Genomic DNA, 26,806 nt, shown 5'->3' with positions numbered 1-26,806 from the left:
TATAAAATACTGGTTTAGGACTTCCAACACATGAAATTTTAAGAGAACACAATTAAGCCCAGAACAAGCTGAGACTTATTCTATATTCACTTATTCTATGAACACTGAATACCACTCTTTCTCATTGTTCTGATGACCATGTAACTGCACACAAAACTGGTACAACCTCCGACACATGGTACTTAAGAATAAAAGGGAGAGGAAATAATCATATACTCATACAAATTAATGAAAAAAAAGTACATGAGAACATATAATATGTATTTTGGACTTCACCAAGCCTGCTTGCTACATCCAAAAAGGTTTCCTTGAAGAGCTCAAATCTGAAGGGTGAGTATGGAAAGGGTGTGTGCACACACAACTTTCCAGGAAAAAGGAACAGAACAGTACATTCAAGAAATTGAGAAATGGCCAGTAGGGCTGGAACACAGAAAGTATGAGGAGTAATAAAACATGAGGTTGGAAAGGAAGGTAGGGGCCACATCAACCACATTATGGTTTTTGGTCTTTATCCTAACAGCAATGGGAAGCACCTGAAAGGTTTTATTCATGATCATATTTTCATTTTACAAAGATCACTCTGGAAAAAAGGGGGCACTAAGGACTTCTAATTTGCTGGGAATGTTCTACTTCTTGAGTAGGATTCTGGTTTAATGGGTATGTTCACTTTGTGAAAATCTACTGAGCTATATACTTAAACTTTAAGCACTTTTCTATATATACATTATATTTCAGTCTTCTAAGACTGTGGAGAAAAAGGGCTAGAATACAGAAAGTACAGCTGTGGGGACCCCAGCATCAAAAGAGATGATAATTCAAACTATTCTCATGGAAAAACCCAAACAAACTTTTTGGCCAATGCAATACAAAGATGGCAGTCAAAAATGAAGAGACTCGAGATAATTAAGTGGTAAAATTCAAATACCCCAGTTGATGGATTGAATATGAAGGAGGAAAGAAGGCATCAAAGAAGACTCTCAAGTATCTGTTTACAAAAACAGATGGATGGTAGATCCATTCTCCATGAATGAAAATTCTGGAGTTCCATAGATGTGACAGATCACAGATTCAATTTTTCAGGCTTTAAGGTAGAAATCTCAACTAGGCAGTTAAGTATATAATCTGGAGCACAGAGGACAGGTTTAAAAAGAAAACACCGTTGGGGAGTAATACTATTAAAAGAAGGGCTTCCCCAGTGGCTCAGTGGTAAAGAATCAGCCTGCAATGCGGCAGACCTGGGTTCGATCCCTGGGTCAGAAGGTCCCCTGGAAAAGGGCACGACAACCCACTGCAGTATTCTTGCCTGGAAAATCCCATGGACAGAGAAACCTGGCAGGCAACAGTCCATAGGGTCGCAAATAGTCTGAAGTGACTGAGCACACTCACACACGAGGCCCTGCAGTACTATAGGCACTGGATTAGGTTCTGTGGACAGTTATAAACAGAACAAGTAGGTTATCATAGAACTTACATTCTAATTCAAAAGACCCCCAACAAATTGTATTAAATAAGGTAACTTCAACTACTAACAGGTACTGTGATGAAAACAACAGGACGGTTTAACAGAGTGACAGAGGTGGGGCTACTTTACTTTAGATCGGAATAGTTAGGGCTCTCTGTGGAGGTGACATTGAGGTGAGATCTAAATACTTAGAATTATGCTAGGCATAGGAACAACAAAAAAAATTTAGAGCATTCCAGAAAGAAAAAAAGAGCTTAGTGTTTAAAGCAAGATCAAACTTTGCATATCTGAAAAACAGCAAAAGGCCAGTTATAGACACAATGCAGTAAATGAAGAGCAGAGGATACAAGACAGGGTCAGGGAAGAAGCCAAGGGACGGATCACATAGAGTTTAAGCAGGAGGGATGTAATTTATACTTAAAAAGAAGTTTAAGTTATACATTTCTCTAAATACTCTGTGGCAAAGATAAATGTGGAGAGACTACTAGGTCCAAGTGAGACATGATGAAGTCTCATGGGGAAAGTTAAGAGGAAGAATAGAAGTGTTAAAGAAAATATAAAAAAAAAATCTCTAAATGATCTTAAAAGAAACAAAGTCTCAAGGCTGCCCTACTTACCTGTATTCTAGTATTTAACTTTTTGACCATAGATCACAAACCTAAAGACTACTAACAAGATTCAAAATTTCAAACAAAAGGCTCTGATACTGTTAGATAAAACAAGTTAGATGGATGAGCCGTCCTCTCTGCTTGGACGCTCTTTCTTAGCAAGTATCAATCAAACACAACTAATTCAAACTTTGTATTTCCATGTTTCCTAAATTATGAACTGCCCTATACAGTTGTTCTAATTAGATGAATGGGCCCTTAGTATCAAGAGGTTGATTATTTTCTGCAGAAGACGTCTAATATTCAACAAATATTTATTGACTCTTTAAAGGACAAAGCTTCAAAGACAACACAAGGAAGACCATGCTTTCATGCCCTTAAGAAAGTGAAAATTAAAGTCAGTCAGTTGTGTCTGACTCTTTGCCACCCCATGAACTGCACATGGAATTCTCCAGGCCAGAAAACTGGAGTGGGTAGCCTTTACCTTTTCCAAGGGGTCTTCCCAACCCAGGGATCGAACCCAGGTCTCCCACACTGCAGGCAAAGACTTTACCAGCTGAGCCACCAGAGAAAGATAATCTTTCTTAGTATAATGCCTGGGCTCTACTGGTCTTTACACAGCAAATGGAAGATGCAGAAGGAGAAATTACCACTTTTGACCACTAGCTCTCCAGCTTTAACAATTTCTTTCCTATCACTCCCCAGAACTAAATTTTTTTTCCTTACTATTTTCTAATTAATTCAAAATGTCTAACCCAGGTCTCCTATCACATTTCTTATAAATGCTTCAATTTACTTATATTCAAAATGAAATGTTTTAACCCTATCTTTGTCAGTGTTACATTATATTTCAATAATCTTAATCTCATAATGCAGTTTCATGAACCAAAAACTATTTTAATCTATTCATGAAACCAATGCTATTTCTTCCCCACTCTAACAAAAACTCTACCTCTGATTTCCAATTTAGAAACAACAACAAAAAGAAAATCCAGAAACTACTCTAAGGAATTAAGAAAAATCAAGTAAGATCCAGCCCTTCTATTTTTTAAGTTAACTAAAACAAAATAAGGCACATTTTCAACAGTAAGAGTCCTTCATTTTGTACTCAAAGGCTTTCCTTACAGAATCTAATTCAATATTTTATTTCTATAGAAAACTTAACAGGCACCTTTATTGTTCTTTTAGAAAATTAATGTAAACAACATAAAAGAAAAAAGGACACTATTACAAAAGGTAAAAAAATATAAATTCTTCAGAAATTCAGAAAACTGATGTGATTTCCATGACAGCTACTGCTAGCACACTTAATAAATAAGTGGCCATTAAAAGAAAAATACACTAACATCACTTAAAACAGTATTGGTCTATTTAGGAAATAACTCCCTCAAAGACTCCTCTAACAGGAAAGCCCCATACTCTCTCAAAATTAATCAGCAAAACAAATAGCTTACACAATTTAACAATCCATTTATTAAATACTACATATTTCAAGTGCTAGCTAAAATCAGGAGATATTAAAATGTAAAAGCACAACAGCATATATAAAAATGCAATTCAAAAGATGTTGCTGAAATATGATTATCAACTATCAATGTATACTTTGCAGAAAATAATTGTACACTAAATAGCATCCAAGCTTTCAATTTTGACTTAAAATAAGCATTGTAGTGGTCATGTATGGATGTGAGAGTTGGACTGTGAAGAAAGCTAAGCACCAAAGAATTGATGCTTTTGAACTGTGGTGTTGGAGAAGACTCTTGAGAGTCCCTTGAGCTGCAAGGAGATCCAACCAACCTATCCTAAAGGAAATCAGTCCTGGGTGTTCATTGGAAGGACTGATGCTAAGGCTGAAACTCCAATACTTTGGCCACCTCATGCAAAGAGTTGACTCATTGGAAAAGGCTCTGATGCTGGGAGGGATTGGGGGCAGGAGGAGAAGGGGATGACAGAGGATGAGATGGCTGGATGGCATCAACGACTCAATGGACGTGAGTCTGAGTGAACTCCAGGAGTTGGTGATAGACAGGGAGGCCTGGTGTGCTGCGATTCATGGGGTCGCGAAGAGTCGGGCATGACTGAGCAACTGAACTGAACTGAACTGAAGCATTCTAAATAAATGGTCACTTTCAGATTTCTTCACTCAGCTTCACTGGTGAGTCAAAATACCTCTAACCCTATACACTCAAAAATGTATCATAAAGATGCACTCAGTTTTCCACTGGAATTTCTTTGCTGCCTAGAAAAAGACCTTAAATTAATAACAAGAATTTAACCAAAGATAACTACGTGGTTTAAAAGATAAAATGAGCTACAATGAAGAATACATCTGAACTAGATATGACTCCTAGTTATCATCACTTCCCAGAGAAACTATGGTCACAGGAGATAAATTGTTTAATTTCTCTAAGTTTCTGTTTCCTCTTTATAAAAAATTACAGTGAGGGTATTTTATAAAAATCACATCTACAATTAGAAAAGGGACTGGCACTGACAGGCGTTAACTAAATGGTGGCAACTTAAATATTATTAAATTAAGGCTTGTTTGTACTAAATTCCTATTGCTCATTGTAGTAGTATTGGAGAATATGAAGAATCACCTGTAAAAGTTGAACTCAAAAATAGCTTTCAGCTTTCTTTCAGAAGCATTCAGTTAAGGCCACATAAAAGAATCATGACAACAGTGAATTCCATAAGAGTGAGTTTCCAACTACTTTTATCAAGTAGTCTATCAGGAAGAGGCTTGAGTACTATAAAATAAGTTTTTCTCAAATACATACATCCAAGTACTACAGTATGCTTATGGGATTCCTAACCAGTGAATAGGGCTTTCCAGGTGGCTCAGTGGTAACAAAGAATTCGCCTGTCAAGCAGGAGACAGGTTTGATCCCTGGGTCTGGAAGAGCCCCTGGAGGAGGAAATGGCCACCCACTCCAGTATTTCTGCCTGGGAAACTCCAAGGACAGAGAAACCTGGAGGGCTAAACAGGTTGGGGTCACAGGGGGTGGCAAAACAGTAGGATACAACTTAGTGACTAAACAACAACAACAAACGAGTAACACTGAGATTCTTATAAACCTTTCCAACTATTTTCATATCAAAGTTCTTCAATCGTACACAGAAGGGAAAAGTTACCTCTGTTTTTGACAGAAACTTACCATCCCACCATCTTCATTAAAAATGTTATGAAGTTAACATGAAGATAGCTGAGCAGAAAATGGAGTGAAGAAAAAGAAAATATGTATAGGAAAAGACTATGAAAGAAACATGATTTCTAATACCATTAAGAAGAAAAAAGAAAATGAAAAAATGTTTATTTTTTAAAAAAAAAAAATAAAAAGAAAGAACTCATGATCCTTTTCCAAATCAAATTTTCTTTCATTCTGATATACTAAAAAAGACTGAAGAATCCAGAACTACAATTGAAGAGACGGTAAAAAAGTTGTATAATTATTATAATTACTGTTGTAGGGTAAAACTTTATCTTTACATGTCCTATCTGAGGATACAGATGAAACTGCAAAACAAAAAAATAATCCAAATAAAGTGTATTTTAATAGACTGTACTGAACTTGAACACAATTTTAACCACGAATGAACAGATTATTCTTAGTTTTTTTTCCCCCTTAGTTACCTATAATAAAGTTGAAAGGCAAAAAGCCCAATAGGCTGTCTCAAAAACCTCTCCATCTTCCCATTAATTTACGAACAGTTCAATTGAAAAAAAAACAAACAAGGAAATATTAACAACTGCACAATACCAATGAAGTCTTCAGTCATTTCCAAAGTAGATACAATGCTTTGGTAATGTGACTATATCTAATTCTAAGATTAGGGGTTAGAGTATGGCTGTGTCCATATTAGATAAAACAGTTTACTTTTTTACACACTTAAGACAGCTTATTAAAGTTAATGGACTTCATGCTGGGAAGTGCATTGTAATGACTGCAATTTTTACACCTGGAATGAGACAGGGTTATCATTCAGAGAATAAAATTTGTTAGGAGGAAAGGGAAGAAAAAGATTATTTCTAATCTAACTGACCAAAATAAACAAAATTTATCCTCTACTAAAGATAACAAAAAGTCAAAACATTGCAAACTGACACAGTTCTAGCTTCAAAAATAACTCATTTTTTCTCTGAGGATCTTTTCAGAGATTTTTATGCTACTCTTTCCCCTTGTTTCTGTGTGTAAATTGATAGCAATACTGTATTGAGAATTTCCATAGGTGATATTCAAAACTGTATATTCCATTACAAAAATTAGGCCATTCAGTACAATCTATATAAAGATACTGAATCTAAGTTTTCTAATTTTATTTTATTTTTTTAGTTTTATTTTTTTTTAGTTTTCTAATTTTAGTTGCAAAAATCATAAACTTTTCAAGATTTGCTCTGAAATTTACAGCCAGGCAAAACTGAAATTTGTTTAGACTTAAGACTTAGGCAATTTGAATCAACTGAATTGAATTAATTTAAATGCTGCTTAGCAAAGGAAACAAAGGAATAAAAAATACACACAAGACAATCACTAATTACTCCTTTCAGAGTCTACTTCAACAAATTCATTTAATACTACTTCTTGCCATCCTTAGGATATTTTAAGGAAAAAAATCTGGCATACATACAGGGAAGCCAATTGCTTTAATAATACCTTAATTTTTAAAATAAAATATGCAAGTCTTATTTAACTGCAAAGAAAAAGAAAACCATCACCAAAGAGGATATCTATTAATCCCTTAATATAATCTTTCCTTTCACAAAAATTACAGCTAACAATTTTAATGAGAAAAAAAGTTTTATTTATAAATTGTAATGTACAAAATTTAACTCTAAAACCCACTAATGATCTGCTGTTCTGCTGCCATCAAATGTTTATTTTGAATGGTCATTGTAACAAAACTAAGTAACATTGTATTTTGTTATGATTCTAGACTAAGAGGTATTACTCTATTTATAAAGGGTTGCAGACAAACACAGACAAACATACACTCCAGCCCTAATAACTGAGTCCTCAGTGACTGCATTTATGTTACACTACTATATGATACTTCAATAAACCCTGGGACACCTATCTCATCAAGGTACTAATACATGAACCACATTTCTTCAACATTTTCCAAACAGAACATCACCAATTTTCTCTGAAAATACTTAGAAAACCAGGCTCAGAAAATCAGACATTTCCACCATAGCAAAAACTCAATTATGGGTGAAACAAATATTTTATATGCTTTGATATCATAAATTCTTTCAAAACTTACCTATATATAAAACTGGAAAATTTCATAAGCTATATATATTAATTAGGTAAGAGATAAGCACACTTCAAATAGTTAAATCCACCCTATCATATCATCAACAAAATATAACCCAATCTTCTGTAAACAATCTTACTTTAAAACACATATTAAAAAGCTAATATTTTCTTTTAGGAAAGTGAATAATGAAAGATCAATTTAAAAAGCATCAAAAGTTCAACTTAATTACCACACAAATATTTTTATTGACAGTATTGACATATAGAAAACTGTAAATTTACTTTTCAAAAAGAATCTTTCTGAACCAGACTAGAATCTATATACTGTTTAAATTGTTCACCTTAGTTAAATATGATGAGTAATGCCCATTTTTTTCTGTGTGATGGAGACCAACTCAGAATGGCAGGAAGCAGCAGAGGGAGCTAGTCTATTAGAAAATATCTAAATTTTAAAAAAGAATGTCTGAATAGAAGGAAAAACTTGGATGAAAAAACTTTTAATTGGTGAATTTCATCTTTTATTGTATATTTATTTCTCTGTTCTGTTACCGTTTAAAAGTAAAAAATAACATTAGTCAGAATGCTTGGGGGAACTTTTAATTTACTCTGTCTTAAAATAAAAAAAAAATTGGGACTTCCCCGGTGGTCCAGTGGTTAAGACCCCATGTTTCCAATGCAGGTGGTGCAGGTTCGATCCCTAGTCAAGGAACTGAGATCCTACATACTACCAAGTAGTGTGGCCAAAACACAAACAAAAAAACACACAAAAAGCCCCAACAAAAACGTCTTCTAGAATGTTACCACCTAGCCTCAGTAAACATTTATAACTTTTAAAAATATTTGGTAATGATTAACGATCTCTTTACTACTCAGAAATATTAGATGACATTTAATCTGTAATAAAATCTGGAAATTTATTTCACAGACTTACTATTACGAACAAGTTGCTTCATCATTTGTATCTTCCAAAGGCAATTCTCTAGATCCTTGAAATAAATCTGGCTGCTGTTCAAAACCTAATGGTACTATTACTTCTAAATAAAGTTTTATAAAGACAAAGAGAAAGGAGCACACAATATATACCTAACAGTTGTTTCACGTGTCCCAAAATTAAATCCTTCTATTTCAAAATGTCAATTTACATAATAAAATGCTGGGAAAAGCAAGCCCAAATACCAGGAAGTACTACTCTGAAACAGAAGAATTATGAAAATAGTGAATAAAGGAAACATGAACACATAATTGTATATACATTTATACATAAAACATGAGTTAGTATATTTCTACTGTATCATAGTTAGGATGAACAAATATATACAAACATACATATGTGTTAAAATAAAATACAGTAATACTCATTTAAATGTAAATAGTACTGGAGACTACAAATAAAAATCATATTATCTCATTAAAGGCAATGTAATAAAGACCTTGTTAAAAGTACTATGTTTAGTTTTGAGCCTTGCAAGTAGTATTACTTAATAATTTAATATTAGTTAAAAAGTAATATAAAGATGCGAGAGAACATTTAAAGCTGGAAAAAAAACACTAAAAAGTTTTAAAACAACATCGAAAGATTATGGGATTCACCACTTTGCTCTACACCTGTAACTACCACAACACTGTTAATCAACTATACTCCATCTAAAATAAAATTAAAGAAAAAAATATACTGTAGGATTTAGGATAGGTTGGTTTAGGAGAAAGAAGACTTAAAGGACATGAACTATTACCATGTAAATAAAACACATAAAAAATTTTCAACCGTTGTAAATAGCTTGTGTTTTTTTTTCCTAAAAATGGATAAATCAAAGCAAAATTAGGATGAATTGCCCAAGATCTCTGAAATGAATTCCATCTCGATTTTAAAATTTTAAGTGATGGAACACAATCTAATAAAAATGATAAAGTGAGATACACAGTTGTCCTTAAAGAAAAGCTAAAACCTGGAGAAGTAAAACATTCCAGAGGACAAATCTTCCTACAATTAATGCTAAGGAGCTGTCTAAAATATTTTTTACCCTAGAATTATCCTGTGTTAATTTAAATAGAGAAAAGTAATATATTATCAGAATAACACGAAGAGCTTTTGTAAACTATATAGTGATTGCCCTGTTTTTCATTCCAGAATTGGGGAGTATGGAGAGACAGGGAATGCCTTAAGAAGAAGGGTGATGAAAACGTAAATTACGGAGAAAAAACCCCTGGTGACTGATATACCTACTGTATTGGTATTTGACAAAGAATTTTGTTTTAGTAAGTGATATGCTAATTACAGCTTAGAAATACTTTACAAAGATGAATTTGCGGAAAAACATAATTTTACCGGTATTATGAATAGAGGAATCAACTACAGTTCCTATAACAAGTCAGTATTTCTTATATATTTAAGGTAGTCAAAGAAAAATACTAAAGTTTTATGAAAAGTTGAATTTAGGTATGAACTATAAAATTGTCTGACATCTACAAAAGATAAAATCAGTTTAAAATTCAATTATAGAAAAACATTCTGGTTCCTACCCACTCTACTCAGGGGTCTTCATAATAACCAAAAGCATTACAACAAAAGATTATAAAAACATTTAAAATACAATTTTATATAATTTTTATTTACACTTCAGAATTTAAACAACTTGCTGGGAACATCTTTTGTGAGGCAACGTGGTCTTTTGTTAAAATCTGAAACTGCTTAAGTTTCAAGACAGGCTCACTAATTTTTTTTAAGGGCAAGCAACAAATGCGTTAGCTGAAAATAGCCAACTTAATGATTATTTGTAACACAGACTTCATTATGTGAGCCTAGAGAGCCTCCCCACCTCTGTCTCTCCTGTGGAGGAGGTCTTTGTGTGCTTTTGTGTGGCGGTTCCACTGAATTCATTACAATAGAGATGGACATTTGATATTCATAACGATCCAACATCTGAGCAATCTTCTTTCGAGACACACCATGTTTATTCCTCCTACCAAAAAAGAAAAGGATTTTAATTCTATTTTTTAAGAATGTACAGGATTAACCTATTTTAGAGTAACAGAGCAGAATAGAGTCTAAATTACATTTTGCAAATAAATACTAGAAGATACACCTCTAAAAAAAGGGCTCTCTCAGTTTTAAACAATATAGTAAAAAGGCTTAAAATACCATATATCACAGCAAAATGTTAACTGATTATACTTTCTTCACATAGAACTAACTACTGATTCACTGAACCACTGAGTTAATGACCCCCAACTTTTAAACAACAAAATAAAAAGATTATGCAACACCGTTTTGAGAATTGCAGAAGAATTGCGCGTGGGTTTCTAGGACTTACAAAAATCAATATAAAATATGTTTAACTTATAAAAGTTATTTTTAACACATCTGCATTTAAAAAATTTATTATCAACACCAAACTATTATTAGAGATACAATTTTTACATATCTCACAAACATAGTATCGAATGAAAGAAACTAGAGACAATGACTATATACTGTGTAATTCTATTTATTAATATATAAACTTTGAAAGAAATTAAACTATGGTGCTAAAGTGAAGGATTTTTTTAAAAGCAAAAAAAAAAAAGCTTTAAGGAACAGCAAGCAAGTAACTGTAGGGAACTGTTACTGGGAAAAGGAATTCAAAAAACTTCTCAAGTGTTAGTAAAGCTCTCGTGACACGAGTAATAGTTAAATGAATATCTGACTTATGAAATTTGTTAAGCTACGTATTTTTTATATACTTTTCTGTGAGTTTAATTTTGACAGCAAAAAGTAGTTTACGAATTATTCTTGTCTCTCAAAAAAAATTTTTTAAGAATTTAACCCTTGTAGTTTTCTGTAACTTGAGTTGGACACGGCAAAACACACAGAACATATTTTACATTTATTAAGTTCTAGACTTACTAAAGCTAACTCATCTTCCCAGAAAAAAAGACATAAAAATCTGTCAAACTATACTAGATAGCAGTTAAATTGACTTTATTTTGTAAAGTTATTTTATATTAAGAATTATATTAAAAAAAAATTTAAAAAAAAAAGAATTATAATGTTTCAACAGTCTCAAATGCAAATAAAGCCTAAATGTACAACAATTTCATTAACTCACTTATTCAACATAAGCCAAGTATCTTTAAACTCTCTCTTCTTTCTACCTGAGGAGCAATAATTACACAGAGGGCAGGCAAAGAATACCAGATATTAATAATATCTACCAGTTTAACTCTTCATAAATTTGATTTGGCATGCAAATTAGAAAGGGAAAGAAAGATCACCAAAGGAATAAAAATTCAAAGATACAAAAAGAATAAAAGGCAAGGAGGAAAGAAAGCAGTTGAACACCATACACAGAATAACAGTTTTAAGCAGAAGAGGGAAACATGTGGGAGAAAAAAATGGTCTTAAAAAGAGAGGTGATGGTTGTGTAACTCTGTGAGTATACTGAAAACCATTGAATTGTACACTTTTAATGGGTAAACTGTAAGGTATGTGAGTTAAAAGTTGTCACCCAAGATGGGGTGGGAGGAGTGAAAATGAAGAAATGAAAAATGATTTACTGTCAGGAAAACCAGGGAAAATGGATAAAGGTAAACACAAATGGAAGATCAGGGTTGAAAATAATACAAGACCACAATCCCTCACAAATCCTGAAATCTAAAATACTCTGAAAATTCAGTTTTCTGTTGACTCATAAAGAAGCAAAGTCTAACCATGCCTGTACTCATATGGCAGCATGATCTACTCCGAACATTAAACCATGTAAATTTTTCTCAACTGAATAGACTGATCATTCACAATCTGCTGCAGAAACACTGAGATGTTTGATTATGCCATGCTGCCCCAAACTCTTGCTAGGAGTGCTAACAATTAGATACAGGCTCTGTATTACCTTTCTAAAATTGGAAAAAAAAAAAAAAATCTGAATTCTTAAACACACTGATTCCCTGGATCTTGGCTATCGGATAATGGATACGTTGCAGAGAAAAGCATCAGGTAAAAAGCTGATGGGATCTAAAATGGGAAAGAGATGAAGTTGGAAAGGCAACGCAGAGAAGTGGCCTAGCAAAAAAGCTGAAGGGAAAGTCCTAGTTTTTCTCTGTTTTCTGGATCTCCACTAGCATTCAATAAACTGGGAACCAATGCAGGAAGTCACGTAAGAAGAAGTGACAAACACACTTAACAAAGAACATTTAAGGAAATTTAATACTGCAAAGAGCCTCAAACAAGCTGCATTTAAGCCAATGCTCCTCTTAATAGAAAGTGAGTAGTAGTAGTAATAGTCCTATTCATAGGTATCAAAGATTTAACAAACAAAAGCTAGTAAAGAAACTGATCATGAAAAGAAGAAAGAAAAAAAAAAGATGAGATTAAAAATTTTTTGAGTGCCTTACTTTTCTAATTCTTCAGGATCAAATTTCCACCAAGTTTCAGGTTCATGAAACTCTACTCTGTATCCTTTTCCTATGGCCTACACAAAAGAAAAGAAGAAAACAAAAACCCAGAGAACACTTCTTAAAGTAAAAGGATGGAAGACAGATACAAATTTCACTTAGACAATACTTCTCAATTTGCTCAACCAAGACAAATTTATCTTTAAAATAATATGGTTTATAAAAATTTTAAGGCTACTTAACAGTCAAATTCCAATCACTATTCTCAAGTCCAGGCAAAACTAACAAGATGAACATACTGCTTAATAAGCACCATTCTCAATTTTTAAAAAATTAAGCAAATGGACACACCTCTTTAGAGAACAAGGACAAATGTTTTAATAGTAAACATCAAAGTAACTGAAATTTCAGAATATGAAAAAAGCTGAAAAGAATAGAAAAACTCTCTCATATCTCATATTTACCATTTCCACATATGGTTTCATTTCCCAAGCTTGTGTATTAGTGTTGTCTATTATGACTGGCGATCTCCCCTGATTGATAGCTTGCTTTGCTGAAATAAAAAATAAATTTAAAAAGCAAAAAACAGAACGATTAGATAAAAATATATAAAATAAAATTTAAACATTCATTAAGCAATTTTCTACATCCTTGTACTTAAAAACAAAACTGTGCAATCTCTAGAGTCAGTGCATGGAAATAAAAGGACTCTGCTAGATTAAGTGGAATTAAGAGACATAAACATATGTAATGGGTTTTCTTCAGACCAAATGCTGGTTTTGAAAAACTAGCTGTAAAGAACATTTTAGGGGAAATATTCTGTTGAACTTACAGCTAATGAAGACTTCAGTCTAGAGCTTTCATTTACAGAAAATGTAGGGACAAGTTACATGTGAATATGGTCTGAGTATGAAAAGAGACAAACATTTAATGATATGGAACGATGGAGACTTTTAACAGAAAATGGCAATTTACAAGATAATATGTAACTGATTTCATTTTGGGCAAACTATAAAGATGAGAAAAGTTACTAAGACACCAAAAGTTGTCTTCTATAGGTAAAATTCCCAGTAATTCTTTCGAAATAAGAGACTTAGGTAAAAAAAAAAAAAAAAAAAGTGCTATGGATTTATCACTACTCACATCCTAAGCAGCTAAATTCCAAAGTTCAACTGACTTTGTGGATATTTCTTAGGACAATGATTTCTGAAATTGGGAGCTTAGCTAAACAGAACTTTTCAAACTATATCTCCCTGTCTCTAGCTATTGATTCCAGTATGAGGTGAGAACTATTTCACAGCGATTCCTGTTAATGACAGGCAAGACAATTAAGAGCCCACTATAAAATTTATTTTATTTTACAGAGTTCCATCATTTATGAGAGAGACTCCATTTAAGACTGTTCTCACAGAAAGCTGTAGAAGAGCAGTCACTTGGATGGGGAGGAGGCTAGTGGACCTGTGACTCTCAGAAACCTTCCTGCAGTGGCCATAGCTGGAGGAGGGGTGGTGTCCACCCTTTGGCTCTGTCTGCATCCTGGGCGTCTGCTCAAGGATCACCCTCTCATGGTTCTGACCTCTCTGACCTTGGCCCTCGGGGGACCTCTTGACTTGGCTGTTGTTCCAGATTCATGCATGTATCATGCCTCTTCCTAGAGAAACCTGAGAATTCCTCATATTGGAAGCTTCAGATGCTCCAAGAGCAAATCAGTTAGTGCTTTGAATTTACATGTTAACAAACAGGTCATTTAGCATCACTCCAAAAGAGTAACACAAATTACCTCTAACAGGTGGGGCTATGGATGGATGGTTGTTGTTGTTTAGTGGCTAAGTCATGTCCAACTCTTTTGAGACCCCATGGACTATAGCCTGCCAGGCTCCTCTGTACATGGGATTTCCCAGGCAAGAATACTAGAATGGGTTGCCATTTCCTTCTCCCCACTATAAAATTTAAAAGGCTGAGGCAAAATGCAATGATATGTAAGTTTTGCTGGGATTTAGAATTCAAACCACTAAGTTTCACATAATGAAAACATTTATACAGATGTCTAAGGGAAGATAGAATTTTAAAAGCTAAGTAATAATGACTAATGTGGAATGTAAATACATATTTGGGAGACGACGTCTCTAAATATTAAAAGAAAGTTACAACTTGGGTCACAAACAGGATACCAAGATGCTATCAATTCCCACTGCTTCACCCCAAACAGTGATCATACTTTCATTTTAAAAAAAAATATTAAAGTAATTCTCCTAATGTCTGATAGACAGGCTTACACCTCTAAGGAGTCAAGTTCTACAAAAGGAGCTTATTAACCAAATAAATATCTGATTTGCAGGAATGGAGATATTATTCTCTTTCCATGAATAATTATCGTCCAATACCACATTCCAGTGCACTCCAGGAAAATAAAGGTCCTAAGAAAACAATGTCTGAATACTCAAATAAAGAGAGTCATTTTCTCAAACAAATTAACCACCATACTCTAAGAAAGAGAATAACGACATCTTAGAGATATTTTAAATTTATAAGCAGTTAAAGGTGAATTTAGATTCTTCTAATAAACATGAGGCAGACTGATATTCCCAGAATAATGACTGGCACTTAAAAGTATTCAATAAATGTGTGTAAATTAAACGTAATGCTCACAACTTTCAAAATGTCCAGCAATTGCCAGTTATCATTACCTTGAAAGGGTTAAAAATTACCTTGGAAAAGTCCACATTTACTATACTAATAAAACCAGTTGTTTATCTAGACACCAATATGTTCAGCAAGTATAAGTCACACGGCACAATCATTTTAATAAAATAGTCTAGTATTGCAGAAAGAAAAAAAATGTCCCACACAAACTTTCCAGTTCACCAAAGACATACTGCCTCATTCCCCTTATCATCTACTTCTGTTCCTCTTAACTCTGGGCCAATAACTCTAAGCATTTTTGGGAACTGCCAGTATGATCCTTATTTGACTTGGGTAGTAACACTGCAGCAGTTTAAAAAATAAAAAAGAATTAATTTAAAAAAATTTTTTTCTAAAATAAATATTTGGAGAAATCCTAGAATCAATACTAGAAAATAGTCTTAAAATCAAACTTATCTGACATTTAAACTTTTTATTCAAAAATATCCTCACTGAAATTCCTTGCTTTGCAAAGTGAGAATTAGAAAGAAAAGCATTTATGCTGCTTTTTCCTGTACATACTGTACTTCAGGGTAACACTAGTTGCTAGTTCTAGGTAAGAGGACGTTCCTCATTACAGAAGAATTCTAGCCACTGAACACAGAAGGAATGACAGACCTAGAAAAATCATTTTGCAACTTTAATGAAATAACTGATTAAGGAAACAATCATTCTTGAATAAACCAGGGAGCAGACTGTTCTTCTGAAGCTACTGATCTTAGCATCACTAAAAATGGGACAACCGTTTACTTACAAAGAAAAAAAGGTTGAACCAAATAAATCCTACAAGTTAAATGACTACCACAAGGAAGCAAATAGGCTGTTCACTGTAATCGCTCTACTCCAGGTTTAAATAATGTTTCATCATCAATGCATTCTTAATCTTTTAAAAAAGAAATCAGATTATAGTGTAAGCATGTACCTACACAGTTCTAGATTAATAGTTTTCCATTCTGATTGTAACATTAGAATATCCAGGAAACTTAAAAAAAAAAAACAAAAAACACTAATATTTAGATCCACTCCAGACCAACTAGGGGCTTCCCCAATGGCTCAGTGGTTGAAGAATCCGCCTGCAATGCAGGAGCCTGGGAAGACGCAGGCTCGATCCCTGAGTCAGGAAGATCTCTGAAGAAGGACATCTCAACCCACTCCAGCATTCTTGCCTGGAGAATCCTTCCATGGGCAGAGGAGCCTGGAAGTCCACAGGGTCGTAAAGAATTGGACATGACTGAAGTGAATGAGCACACAAGGACATCGGACTAACTATACCAGAATCTCTGAGGCTAATACTTGGGCATGAGTTTAAAAAAAAAAAAAAAATCCCCAAGTGATTCAAATGTTCAGCCAAGGTTAATAATTACTATTCCGAAATTAAAGCAAATTTGACCCATGTGCCTCTAAAAAGTGTATTAAGTAACTTTTTTGTATCAGTGAAAAAAATGTTTAATATTCATGGACATTAAGCCTTAGAAAATATTAGCATTATTCGAGGAAATAACTTTTGGTAACACATTACAAAAATATCAAAGTTTTCTGAATTTGTTCATGAGGTAATATCAGAGGTTTTCTGAATTTGTTCATGAGGTATAAAGCAGTATATCAAAACCTCCTATACTTTTATTGTACTGGCTTATTTACACTATCTACAGTTTAAAAAATATTCTAACTACATTCTCTGATTTTCACCTCAATCAGGTAGAGTAAGTATGATTATCACTGCTTCTAAGAGATGAAAAACTGGGTCTCAAAGCTCTTTCGATGGCTTGTCAAAGTCATCCAGTTGGTAAAAAGAAAAAAAGTCAAGAATAAAAATTCAGGTATTGTGACTCCTAGTCAAATATTCTATCCCAGGAGACTTGGCCCAAAACAAACCTCTGTTCTGGTTCCAGTCATGGGCATCACCAAGTTGATTAACATTATACCTGTACCCATCTTGATGGTGAAAATAGTCATCAGTGCTGAACACAATGCCATCACGACTCTGACCAAGCAGAATTCTGTTAATAAAAGAAATCATAAAGGTGCCATTTATAAAATCTATAACCATCAGAAATAAGCCACATAGGAAAGATTATTAAATGAATAGCTGGTACATATTTGTTAATATATTGGAGGCAGAACAGCACAAGAGTTGAACCTTTAAAAGCTTTCAGATTCCAAATATCACTTCACACTTAAATCTACATAATAATAGCCAGTAATAAAAACTGTTTAAAGTGGCTTCTATATTGCAACTTTTTTCTTTTTATATTGCAACTTTTAAAAACATTCTTCAATTCAAAATGATGTCAACTTTCCATGTTTTAACTTTAGTGAATTTGTATTTGGTGTCTAAAATTGCCTAAATTTAACACAATAGGTAACCTAAGACAAGCAAGCTTAACGAAGCAATTCATCTGGGGAAAACTACATTTGGATAAAGATAAGTTTTGACAGCTTTGATATACTATTTCTATAAAGCACAAACATGCATGACCTGAAAGTGAGACTTGTGGTTTAAGGCTGTGAAACAGTCAATGATCCTCCAGAGTATAATCATGTTTTTAACTTTTAAGAGATTAAATTACTAAATGAAATTAACTACTAAATACTGAACAAAGAACACACTCTCAGAACAAGTCAGTGGTAATCAAGGTCTGTTCTCACGATTTACCACCTTTAACTCCTAAGCACAGAGAGATTGACAAGTGTTCAGTGTAAGAGAATTCCCATAACCAGCGACTCATGAAAGAGATTAGAGATGTGCTGAGAAAAGGGAAAAGACAGTAGGAACAATTTGGATCCAACAATAACAAAAAATCCGCCTGCAATGCAGGAGACCCTGGTTGATTCCTGGGTCATGAAGATCACCTGGAGAAGGGATAGGCTACCCACTCCAGTATTCTGGCCTGGATTCCATGGACTGTACAGACCATGGAGTCACAAAGAGTCAGACACAACTGAGGCGACTTTCACTTTATCTCCCCTCCTTCAACCATTAGGCAGTTGGATTATCATTGTATTGGGCTTCCGAGGTGGCGCTAGTGGTAGAGGTCACCTGCCAATGCAGGAGACTTAAGAGATGTGGGTTCCATCCCTGGGTCAGGAAGATCCTCTGGAGGAGGGCATGGCAACCCACTCCAGTATTCATGCCTGGAGAATCCCATGGACAGAGGGATTCTGTCCCTCTGGCAGGTCACAGTTCATGGAGCGGACTGAAGCAACTGAGCATATGTAATTCTATAATCTCTTTTTGAGAAGGGGAAGGGAGTAGAAGGTGGTGGGAGGGATGATATTGTCCTGGGATGATTCAAGAATACTTCCTAATAAAAGTAAAAAAGAATTTCAACTATTAAAACAAACATCTCTCCTTTCCTCAGATAAAACTGCATATATTTTATACAAAAATAAAATCATATATAAATGTAAAAAATGTACTGTATACTTCCACTTATAGAATTCTGATTCAAATTACTTTAAACAAACCAAAGTAAATGGTTTATCATGTTGAAGTTGGCAGAAACCAACACAACTCTGTAAAGCAATTATCCTTCAATTAAAAAATAAATCTTAAAAAAAAGTAAATGGTTTAAATTGTTTGAGGATAAAGCTAGATTTCTCTTTTAACTGGCCATGATTTTCCCAAAATATACCATCTAACACATTTGGCATCCTATTTGTTTATAAGTGATAAAAAATGCCACAATATTAGCATTCCAAACCAAAGCTCAATTGTCTAAAAATATTTTGATCATAACCAACTAGATGATACCTAGTTATGTTTCAAAGTACCAGAAACCTGATACTATCTTTCCTGGATAACATATATGTTTCTTTTTTTTTTCCCCATCTGTTCTACTACTTTACTAGCAGGTGATCCTCTAGGTTTAATAATACCGTACTACAAGAGTATAGGATCTTCTGTACCCAAGAAATGCTTAACCTCCTCCCCCCAAAAAAAAAAGTGGGGAGGGAAGGGATAGTAAATCAATTTATATCATTAACCCATGTCAACATCAAACATGAGCAAATCTCAATGAAGAATATCTTAGGTGTATAAATCATAACAACAGCAAATAATTTTAGCTTGGGGAGACTTTTTCCTCCTAGACTGCTCATGCATCGTTTCAAAATTCCCTGAATTATCTCAAAAATACCTTTATCAATCTAGATATATCTAATGTCATATCAACCATCTGAACCAAAAGTAAATTATTTAAGACTATCAGTATTTTCAAAATTCTTAGATTCTATTAGAACCCTCCCAAGTTACGACAGGTACTAAAATGGATTCTCAGAATGCCAAAATTTAGACTTTTGAGAAATCAAGTATACAATAAAAACTTCAGATGTGGTCCCACTGGCCACTTGATTCGTATTTTTTCAAAATAGCTATCTTTCTGAGGACCTAGTATGTGCCAAGCATTTTATATATATACCTTTATGATTCCATTTAATCCTCACAACAACCTTGACAATGTGGTATTAAACAAATTCAGAAATGAAAATAATTTCTGAAATCAGGCCACCAAAATCACATAAACAATGGTGGAAGAGCCAAAACCAATAGCTCATAACATCCCTGCCTCCTGGCGTCCACACCCTTGGATAATCCCCTCAACTGAGGGGACCTTACAGCCTACAGATAGCAAGAAACTGAGGCCTTCAATCCAACAGCTCACAAGGAAATGAGTCTTGTCAACAATTCTGAGAGAGATTCCATGCCGGTCTTCCCCCAAGACAAGCCTTCAGACCAAAACACAGCCCAAAGCAACATGGTGATCACAGCATCATTGGAGACCTTGAACAAGAGGCATCCAGATTCCTGTCTTTCAGAAACTGTGAGACAATAAATGTTTATTGCTTTAACAAGTCAGCTTCAGGGAACTTTGTAACACAACCATAGATAAAAAATTTACTCTGTACTTACACTCTTTCACTTGAGTAACAAATGAGCTGTATTCTTTAAGAGTCATTTTGAGAGTCCTACTCCCCAAAATGGTCTACTATATATAGAATCACTGTAATTTTCCTGCTTTATTTTTTTTAATTTCTAAAAACTATATGTTTTCTATAACACATCATATATATTTAAAAACAGAAGTGATTAAAAAAAAAAACCTCTGAGTAAAACTGATACTGCATGAATTCTTTACCTCCTTATGTACTGAGTGGCCTTGCATATCCTCTGGCCCAAGACTACTGGGACACTTCATTCTCCAAATACTCCTTGAAAGAAGAAAATTACTCTACATAAGAAAAAGTCAATCCTTCCTCTGGAGTTTAAACTAAGAGCTTTTCCAACAGAAGGAAGGAAAAATGAAATCTCTTCCTCTCTTCAAACTGTTGTGTTCTATAGCTGCTATAACAAATTATCACAAACTTGGTGGCTAAAAACAACAAAGGTTTATTATCCGACTGTTCTGAAAGTCAGAAGTCTGAAATCAGTTTCATTAGGTTAATATCAGTTGTGGTCAGACTAGCATTCCTTTAAAAGCAACCTACATATCCATCTTGACTCATGGTCCCTTCATCACCAAAGCCAGCAGAGTAGGACTTTCTCTTTCTGACAAGTACTTCAACTATCTTTTACTCCTGATCAACTCCAGACATTTTGCTAATATGATGAAATTACTGCTTCTGATAATACTCTGGTGAAATCTGTAGCATAAAGGAATGTGGATTTGCTGAAGTAATTTCGATTTATGCCTCCTCCTTGCAAGAACACAGTATAAGAATCTAGCAAAATCTTTAGCCCACACCTCTAAGAATGATACCCCAAACTTGATCCCTAAATGGTCTTGAGACCAATTATGGAATCAAAGGATTCAGTTTGGCTGATTGCCAACTGCAACAGCAACAAAATTCTATCTCTAGAATATTGTTGAATTCTGCCTCAAATGAACCTTTCATCAAAAGGCTGTCAGTTTACCTAAGAGGATAAAGAGCTGGCACCTTGTCATACTTACAGAAGTTGTGTGAACTGGTTTGCACAGGTTTACTTGTAAATATTTAAACTCTGTACTTGTATTCAAACTTAATGTAAGACTGGTTTCATCGAAATCTGTTCATTAAGTTGTGGTAAACACTAAGCGTCTGCCACTTGTAACCAAGTTGGCTTTTAGGTCAGTTATCAGTAAATAAAGATAATGCTGTCTTGAGGGTTGAGATGAGAAACCAAAACATCAAAAGTGGAGGCAAGTAAGAAAACCTCTAAATAAGTAAAATCCTGAGAAAAATGAAAGGACACATATTATGTCTCCTGCAGTGGAGGGCAGGGTACTAGTTCAAGTGCACAAGGATATGAAGATAAAGAGGTAGGTAAGGACTAAAGGAAGAAAGGGACTTGAATACTATCCCCAAAGAATTTGAAATTTATCTAACTCACTATAACTCATTACCACATATCAATACTAAACAATGTTATATTTTAATTTAGTGCCCCAAATTAATTCAACTCTGATCCTCCAAATCTTTACTCCTTTTTTCAAAGCTCATTTGAAAAGCTAAATCCTACATGAAACCATTCCTCACTAGAGAATATGTGGCTTCATATCCAATCCCAAATAACCATTCCTACTTCATTCAAAAAAGTGCTGACCTAAAGAGATACTTCTGCTGCTTTAACCAAGCTATTCAAAGCCAGGAGTCAGGTATAGAGCAACCCATGTGATAGATACTAAAGTGAAGGATTAGGTAAGATACACACCCTCATTTACATCCCCACTTTGATCTCTTATCAGTTTTTACAACTTCTCCCAAGTCCTTGAACCTGAACTCATTTTTTATTAGCCTCTGCTGCTTCTAAAAAGTGAAAAGGCTAATTCATCTCCCAAGATGGTTATATACGGAAGTACTCTATAACCTAAAAACAGTAACATAAATAAATGGTAGTTGTGACTGTAACTTCCATTCTTATTACACCTAATTTCTCAAATAAAGAAATATACATGGGGTCGCAAAGAGTCAGACATGACTTAGTGACTGAACAACAACATATTAAATATAATCACCTCTCATCTCCCACTACAATTACGTCTCCTTGAACTTCTACTGAATTGCCACTACACTTGATTCATTTTCAGTTTCAACACACTCCAATATGTTGTTCCAAACCTAATCCTTCTTTTTGCATTCTATACCAGAGGTCCTCACCAGAAGATGCATTCATCCAATTTCCAACCATCTCTTTTCTGATATTCCAAATCTAGAAGAACGCTCATGTTTTTAAGACTTCATTCCTAATTTCTATCCTTTCTAAAGAAGGGTTGAAATATCATTTTCTCTACAAAATTTTCACTAAAAAGGAATCAAAATGCAGACTTAAAATTCATTCACAAAATAAAAGTTTACAATCTAGCTTGAAATGTCTATATAACTTAAATCTTTCTCTAATTTCTTGCTTCTGAAGAAATACTGTGTAAGTTTTTTAGACTGTCTTGCAAATAAATATAAACCATTTACAAAATAGTTCCTTGACTTTTTTATCATCACACAAAGACATCAAATAAACTCTTTTCCCTCTTATCTAGCATAAACCTCGAAATCATCCTATATAAACTACAAAGAATCTGTATTGCTTTTCATAGCTGCACAAATGTGTTTGACTGCATCAATATTTTAAAAATGTAAACAAAGACAGGAATTTGAAACATTTCACCACACAATAAAACATCATCAGTTCTAACTTCACTAATTTCAGATATTGCTCACTTCAAACTCTTAAAGAAACTGCAAACAGGTTCCCTCCATCAACAATGGTACAAACACGACACAGTTCTTAAAACAAGTTCAAAATTCCTCTCCTTGGGTTATCTCATTGCTTCTCATAATTCCAGAAAAATAAGTATTATTCATTAACGGCGAAACCTGTCCAAGGTCACAAACTGAAATAACTGAGTCAAAGCTCAAGTTCTCTACCTATGAATCCAACTCTTCTTGAATAGCTGACTTGAAGGGCAGCACAGTTCTCAAATAGCATTTGCTTTCATCACAGCCATTATTTCACATGGTGAATCTATTTTTAAAGTCCTTAACAGGATCTTAATAAGAATATATATGTCAATTCTCCTTTCCTCTATCAGAAAACATCTTTTAAAATATTTACCATCATATGCCATTCTCAAGTATAACAAATTAAAGATTTTTTACAAGACACATAAAAGCATTTGCCATTGATTACAACTATCATGATCTTAAAGCAATAAATTACCAAGTATTCACTTGGTATCCTTTACTTACCGAGACAATGTCGTTTTCCCAGAACCAGGCAAACCTCTTAAAAGAATAAGTAACTTCTGCAATTTATGTAACTTTTCCTCTTCAAACTGCTGGTTTATAAACCTGTCTGTTCCATTACACTCCTCCACAGAAGGATCTTTCCAGTATCTTTCACTGGTTTCACAGAAACCATTACTCGCATACCCATCTTGCACACTGTAGTCATTTCTAGAGGGATGATCACTACTGCAGTCAGTATATTCATTGTTCTCATCAAAAGTCAAACAATCCCAGTTAGCATGACAACTATTTATAAAATATCCATTCTGCATCTCAAAGTCATCCTGGGAATGGAAAATATTTGATGGTGGATTTGGTGGAACACTGAATCTTTCAATATTTAAGTGATAGTTAAAACTGGGAAGATGAGGGTCTTGTGGTACTACAAAAGAATCCATTGCTTGCCACTCAGGCCTGAAGGAAGTAAATGAATCATCACAAAATGTAGGTATCATTTGTCCATTACAAGGATATTTACCTGGCTCATTCCCCACCCACTGTTGATAACCACAATGTGGTTGAAGGCCATTACTAAGATATTTTTTCTTTTCTTCTTCAGATTTTAACAGATCATTATTAGGGTTCTGATAATATGCAATGAGTTGTTTCTCAGAGGGTTCGGGTTCCTTACAACTACTTTCTGAATCATCTTTTTCATTTTCAAGCTCTTCAATTTCTTTGTAAAACTGGAACAATTCATTGTCAATCTCTGATTTTTTGGAGTTAAATTTCTGTTTGTTTTGTTTTCTTTTGCCGTCTCTACCATTGATAGTGTCTGCTTGATTCCTCCCCTCATTACATTTTTTTTCCTCAGGGGGTTTGTAAATGGGTCCTATAAATGCTTTACTTGTGCTATATATCTCATCATCTGTGGATACCAATGGAGGATGTATATCCTGTACAACTTGTGAATCAACAGACTCAATAACATCCGGTCTGTCACTAGGCATCCCATCATGCTCAGGTTTCAGCAAATCTGTAGTTTGGGTTTTGTCCTCCTGAAGATAACTATGTCCTCTAACATTAGTGATGGTTACAGGGGTCCAATCACTTCCAGTTTTCTCTTGCTTTCTGTAAAAATTACCACTACCATGATAGGGGAAAACATATGCCTCTTCAGTAGACTTCAATTTCTTGGAGCATGGTTCACTTAGTAGTTCTTCCTCATGTCCCATGGATTTAGTTTCAACTTCACCATAAGGCATCTGAGGAGAAAATCACACAACTAATACTTTAAAAACCTAAACAAAAATTTCCTCAGAAACAACAGAAGAAAACAATTGATATAAGCATTTAAAAACCATTTTCACAAAACACGAAAATTTTAAAGTTGTAATTTTATAATCCCGTACTACTGTTATGACATTGTGATTTAAAGCAGGAGTTTCACTGAAGGTAAATAAACATCCTTTTTTAAAGAAAGTTGTATCTCCTATTTAATCTAACTCATGTATTTCTGAATTCAAGAACCTAAGCAAAAACTAAAGCAAGCTTGGAAAGCTCAATCAGTAATACACATTTCAATGACACAGATATACAATCGTGTACTAAAAAGGACAGTAAGTGTGCCAACCAAAATGACAAAGATCCAAACTGGTTGTAATAAACTGTATCATAAATGTCTTCCTGTTTAAAACCACTAGGTCCTTAGCAAACCTCACACAACCACAAGTGTTAGCAATCAAACGTCAGATTAACTGAAATGTCAGTCTTTATAGGCCCTATTCTTGCGAGGAGAGTAAAAGTGTCCCCAAGTGTGTGTATTACATTGATTTTAAAGAAAAAAACAGTAACTTAAGTTGTCCTGAAATGACAGAAATATGTGATGTTTAGAAATCTGGCAACTCCCCAAATCAAAGCCCTCATCTTTTCCAGATGGTTCGTCCATCTCGTAGATAAATAAACTCTGCTTCCCCCGAAAATTTTGGGGGACCCTCAACAGTACAATTCAAAAGCCTGTTTTGGTCAATACTTCATTCCGCCCGCTCTCTGGTCTTCCTTTCTCTAACACGAGAGCAAAAGGAAAGGGCAAAAACACGAGTGGGACAAGACGGCCCCAAGGGGACTGAAAGAAAATACACCTGAAGAGAACGCCAACCTCCCAGAAACAGGCCCCTCCTAGGCCGCTTCTCAGCTTCTCATTTCCTCATTATAAACAGCAGAAAAGACCCAGGGAAGAGAAAGGAGAGAGGCCTATACACAACTTGAACCCTAAGGCCTCCTGACCTCCAAACAGGGCAGCCCGGGCAAAAGCGCTTCACCCAATTTTTCTGTCCCAAAGGAGACACGTTCAGGTTCTATCTAGGAATTCCAAAGAGCTCCGAGACCCAAAGGTTCACTCCCGGCTTCTGTATACAGCTAACCTAAAGGGTTCAGTCAAGCGCCGGCGAGAAGCCAAGCCACTTAAGGAAGAAGAAAGAAACTGAAAAACCTCCCCACCACAACCCCACCTCGCTTAAAATGGTCTGTTTACTCACCTTATACCACAGTTCTGCATTGACCTCAAAACAGTAGGTGAAAGAACTGCAGAGACCTTCCCCAAACAGATACCGGGTGGGACTGAAAGCCGGGACCTCAGGAGCCGAGAAACAAGCCGCGACTCCGTACGCAAGATGGCGACCACCTCACAGTTACCCCGGCAGGAATTACGAATTCGCGCCAAGGCATTGTGGGAAACGAAGTCCGGAATTCACACCCAGCCTGGAAATCTCAACGTCTCCCAGAATGCATTGCTTCACATACGCGCTGAGGACAAAAGGCGAAGGCCGGAAGTAGTTCTTAGATTGGAGGCGGGACGTTGTTTAGAAATACCAACTTCGGCTAAAATAGGCATCGACCTGGTCTGGTGTTCACCCCTAAATGAAAAGACACTGTGAGTGCCTGACATCCAAAACACATACATAAGCTGTTCTGAGTATATGCAGATACATAAACTGTTCTGAGTACATGCTTTAAGGCTTTTGCCAAGTCGCTTCAGTCGTGTCCGACCGACTCTGTGCGACCCCATGGACTGCAGCCTACCAGGCTTCTCTGTCCATGGGATTCTCCAGGCAAAAACACTGGAGTGGGTTGCCATTTCCTTCTCCGCAAAATAAGGCTTTTAGGGATACTCAAAAACTTTTCAAAAGGGTCTTAACATTTCACCTCGCCAACTAGGCTTTCTA

General features: G+C 34.8%; 1 protein-coding gene across 8 annotated transcripts in view; it reads right to left on the bottom strand.

The window, feature by feature from the left end:
- The window catches only part of N4BP2L2 (NEDD4 binding protein 2 like 2), an 86,626-nt gene extending 60,421 nt beyond the window's left edge, over window positions 1-26,205 (bottom strand). For 2 of the 8 annotated variants that reach the window (XR_009739957.1, XR_009739956.1), the window contains exons 1-6: window positions 26,120-26,205; window positions 23,604-24,847; window positions 17,256-17,380; window positions 13,163-13,251; window positions 12,699-12,775; window positions 10,148-10,291 (exon numbers count right to left, since the gene is read on the bottom strand). Coding sequence is in view for 3 of the 8 variants with exons in the window: in XM_061434814.1 (XP_061290798.1) it covers window positions 10,093-10,291; window positions 12,699-12,775; window positions 13,163-13,251; window positions 17,256-17,380; window positions 23,604-24,847 (1,734 nt within the window). In the remaining 5 variants the exon portion in view is untranslated. Of the gene's footprint in view, window positions 1-7,915; window positions 10,292-12,698; window positions 12,776-13,162; window positions 13,252-17,255; window positions 17,381-23,603; window positions 24,848-26,119 lie in introns of those variants that run through there. The other 6 variants (XM_061434814.1, XR_009739958.1, XM_061434816.1 and 3 more) reach the window with 6 other exon arrangements.
- Between the last annotated feature and the right edge of the window lie 601 nt (window positions 26,206-26,806).

This window comes from Bos javanicus, chromosome 12 (genome assembly GCF_032452875.1).
Source record: "Bos javanicus breed banteng chromosome 12, ARS-OSU_banteng_1.0, whole genome shotgun sequence".
Taxonomy (NCBI): Eukaryota; Metazoa; Chordata; class Mammalia; order Artiodactyla; family Bovidae; genus Bos; species Bos javanicus.
This window is presented reverse-complemented; position numbering and strand designations above follow the sequence as displayed.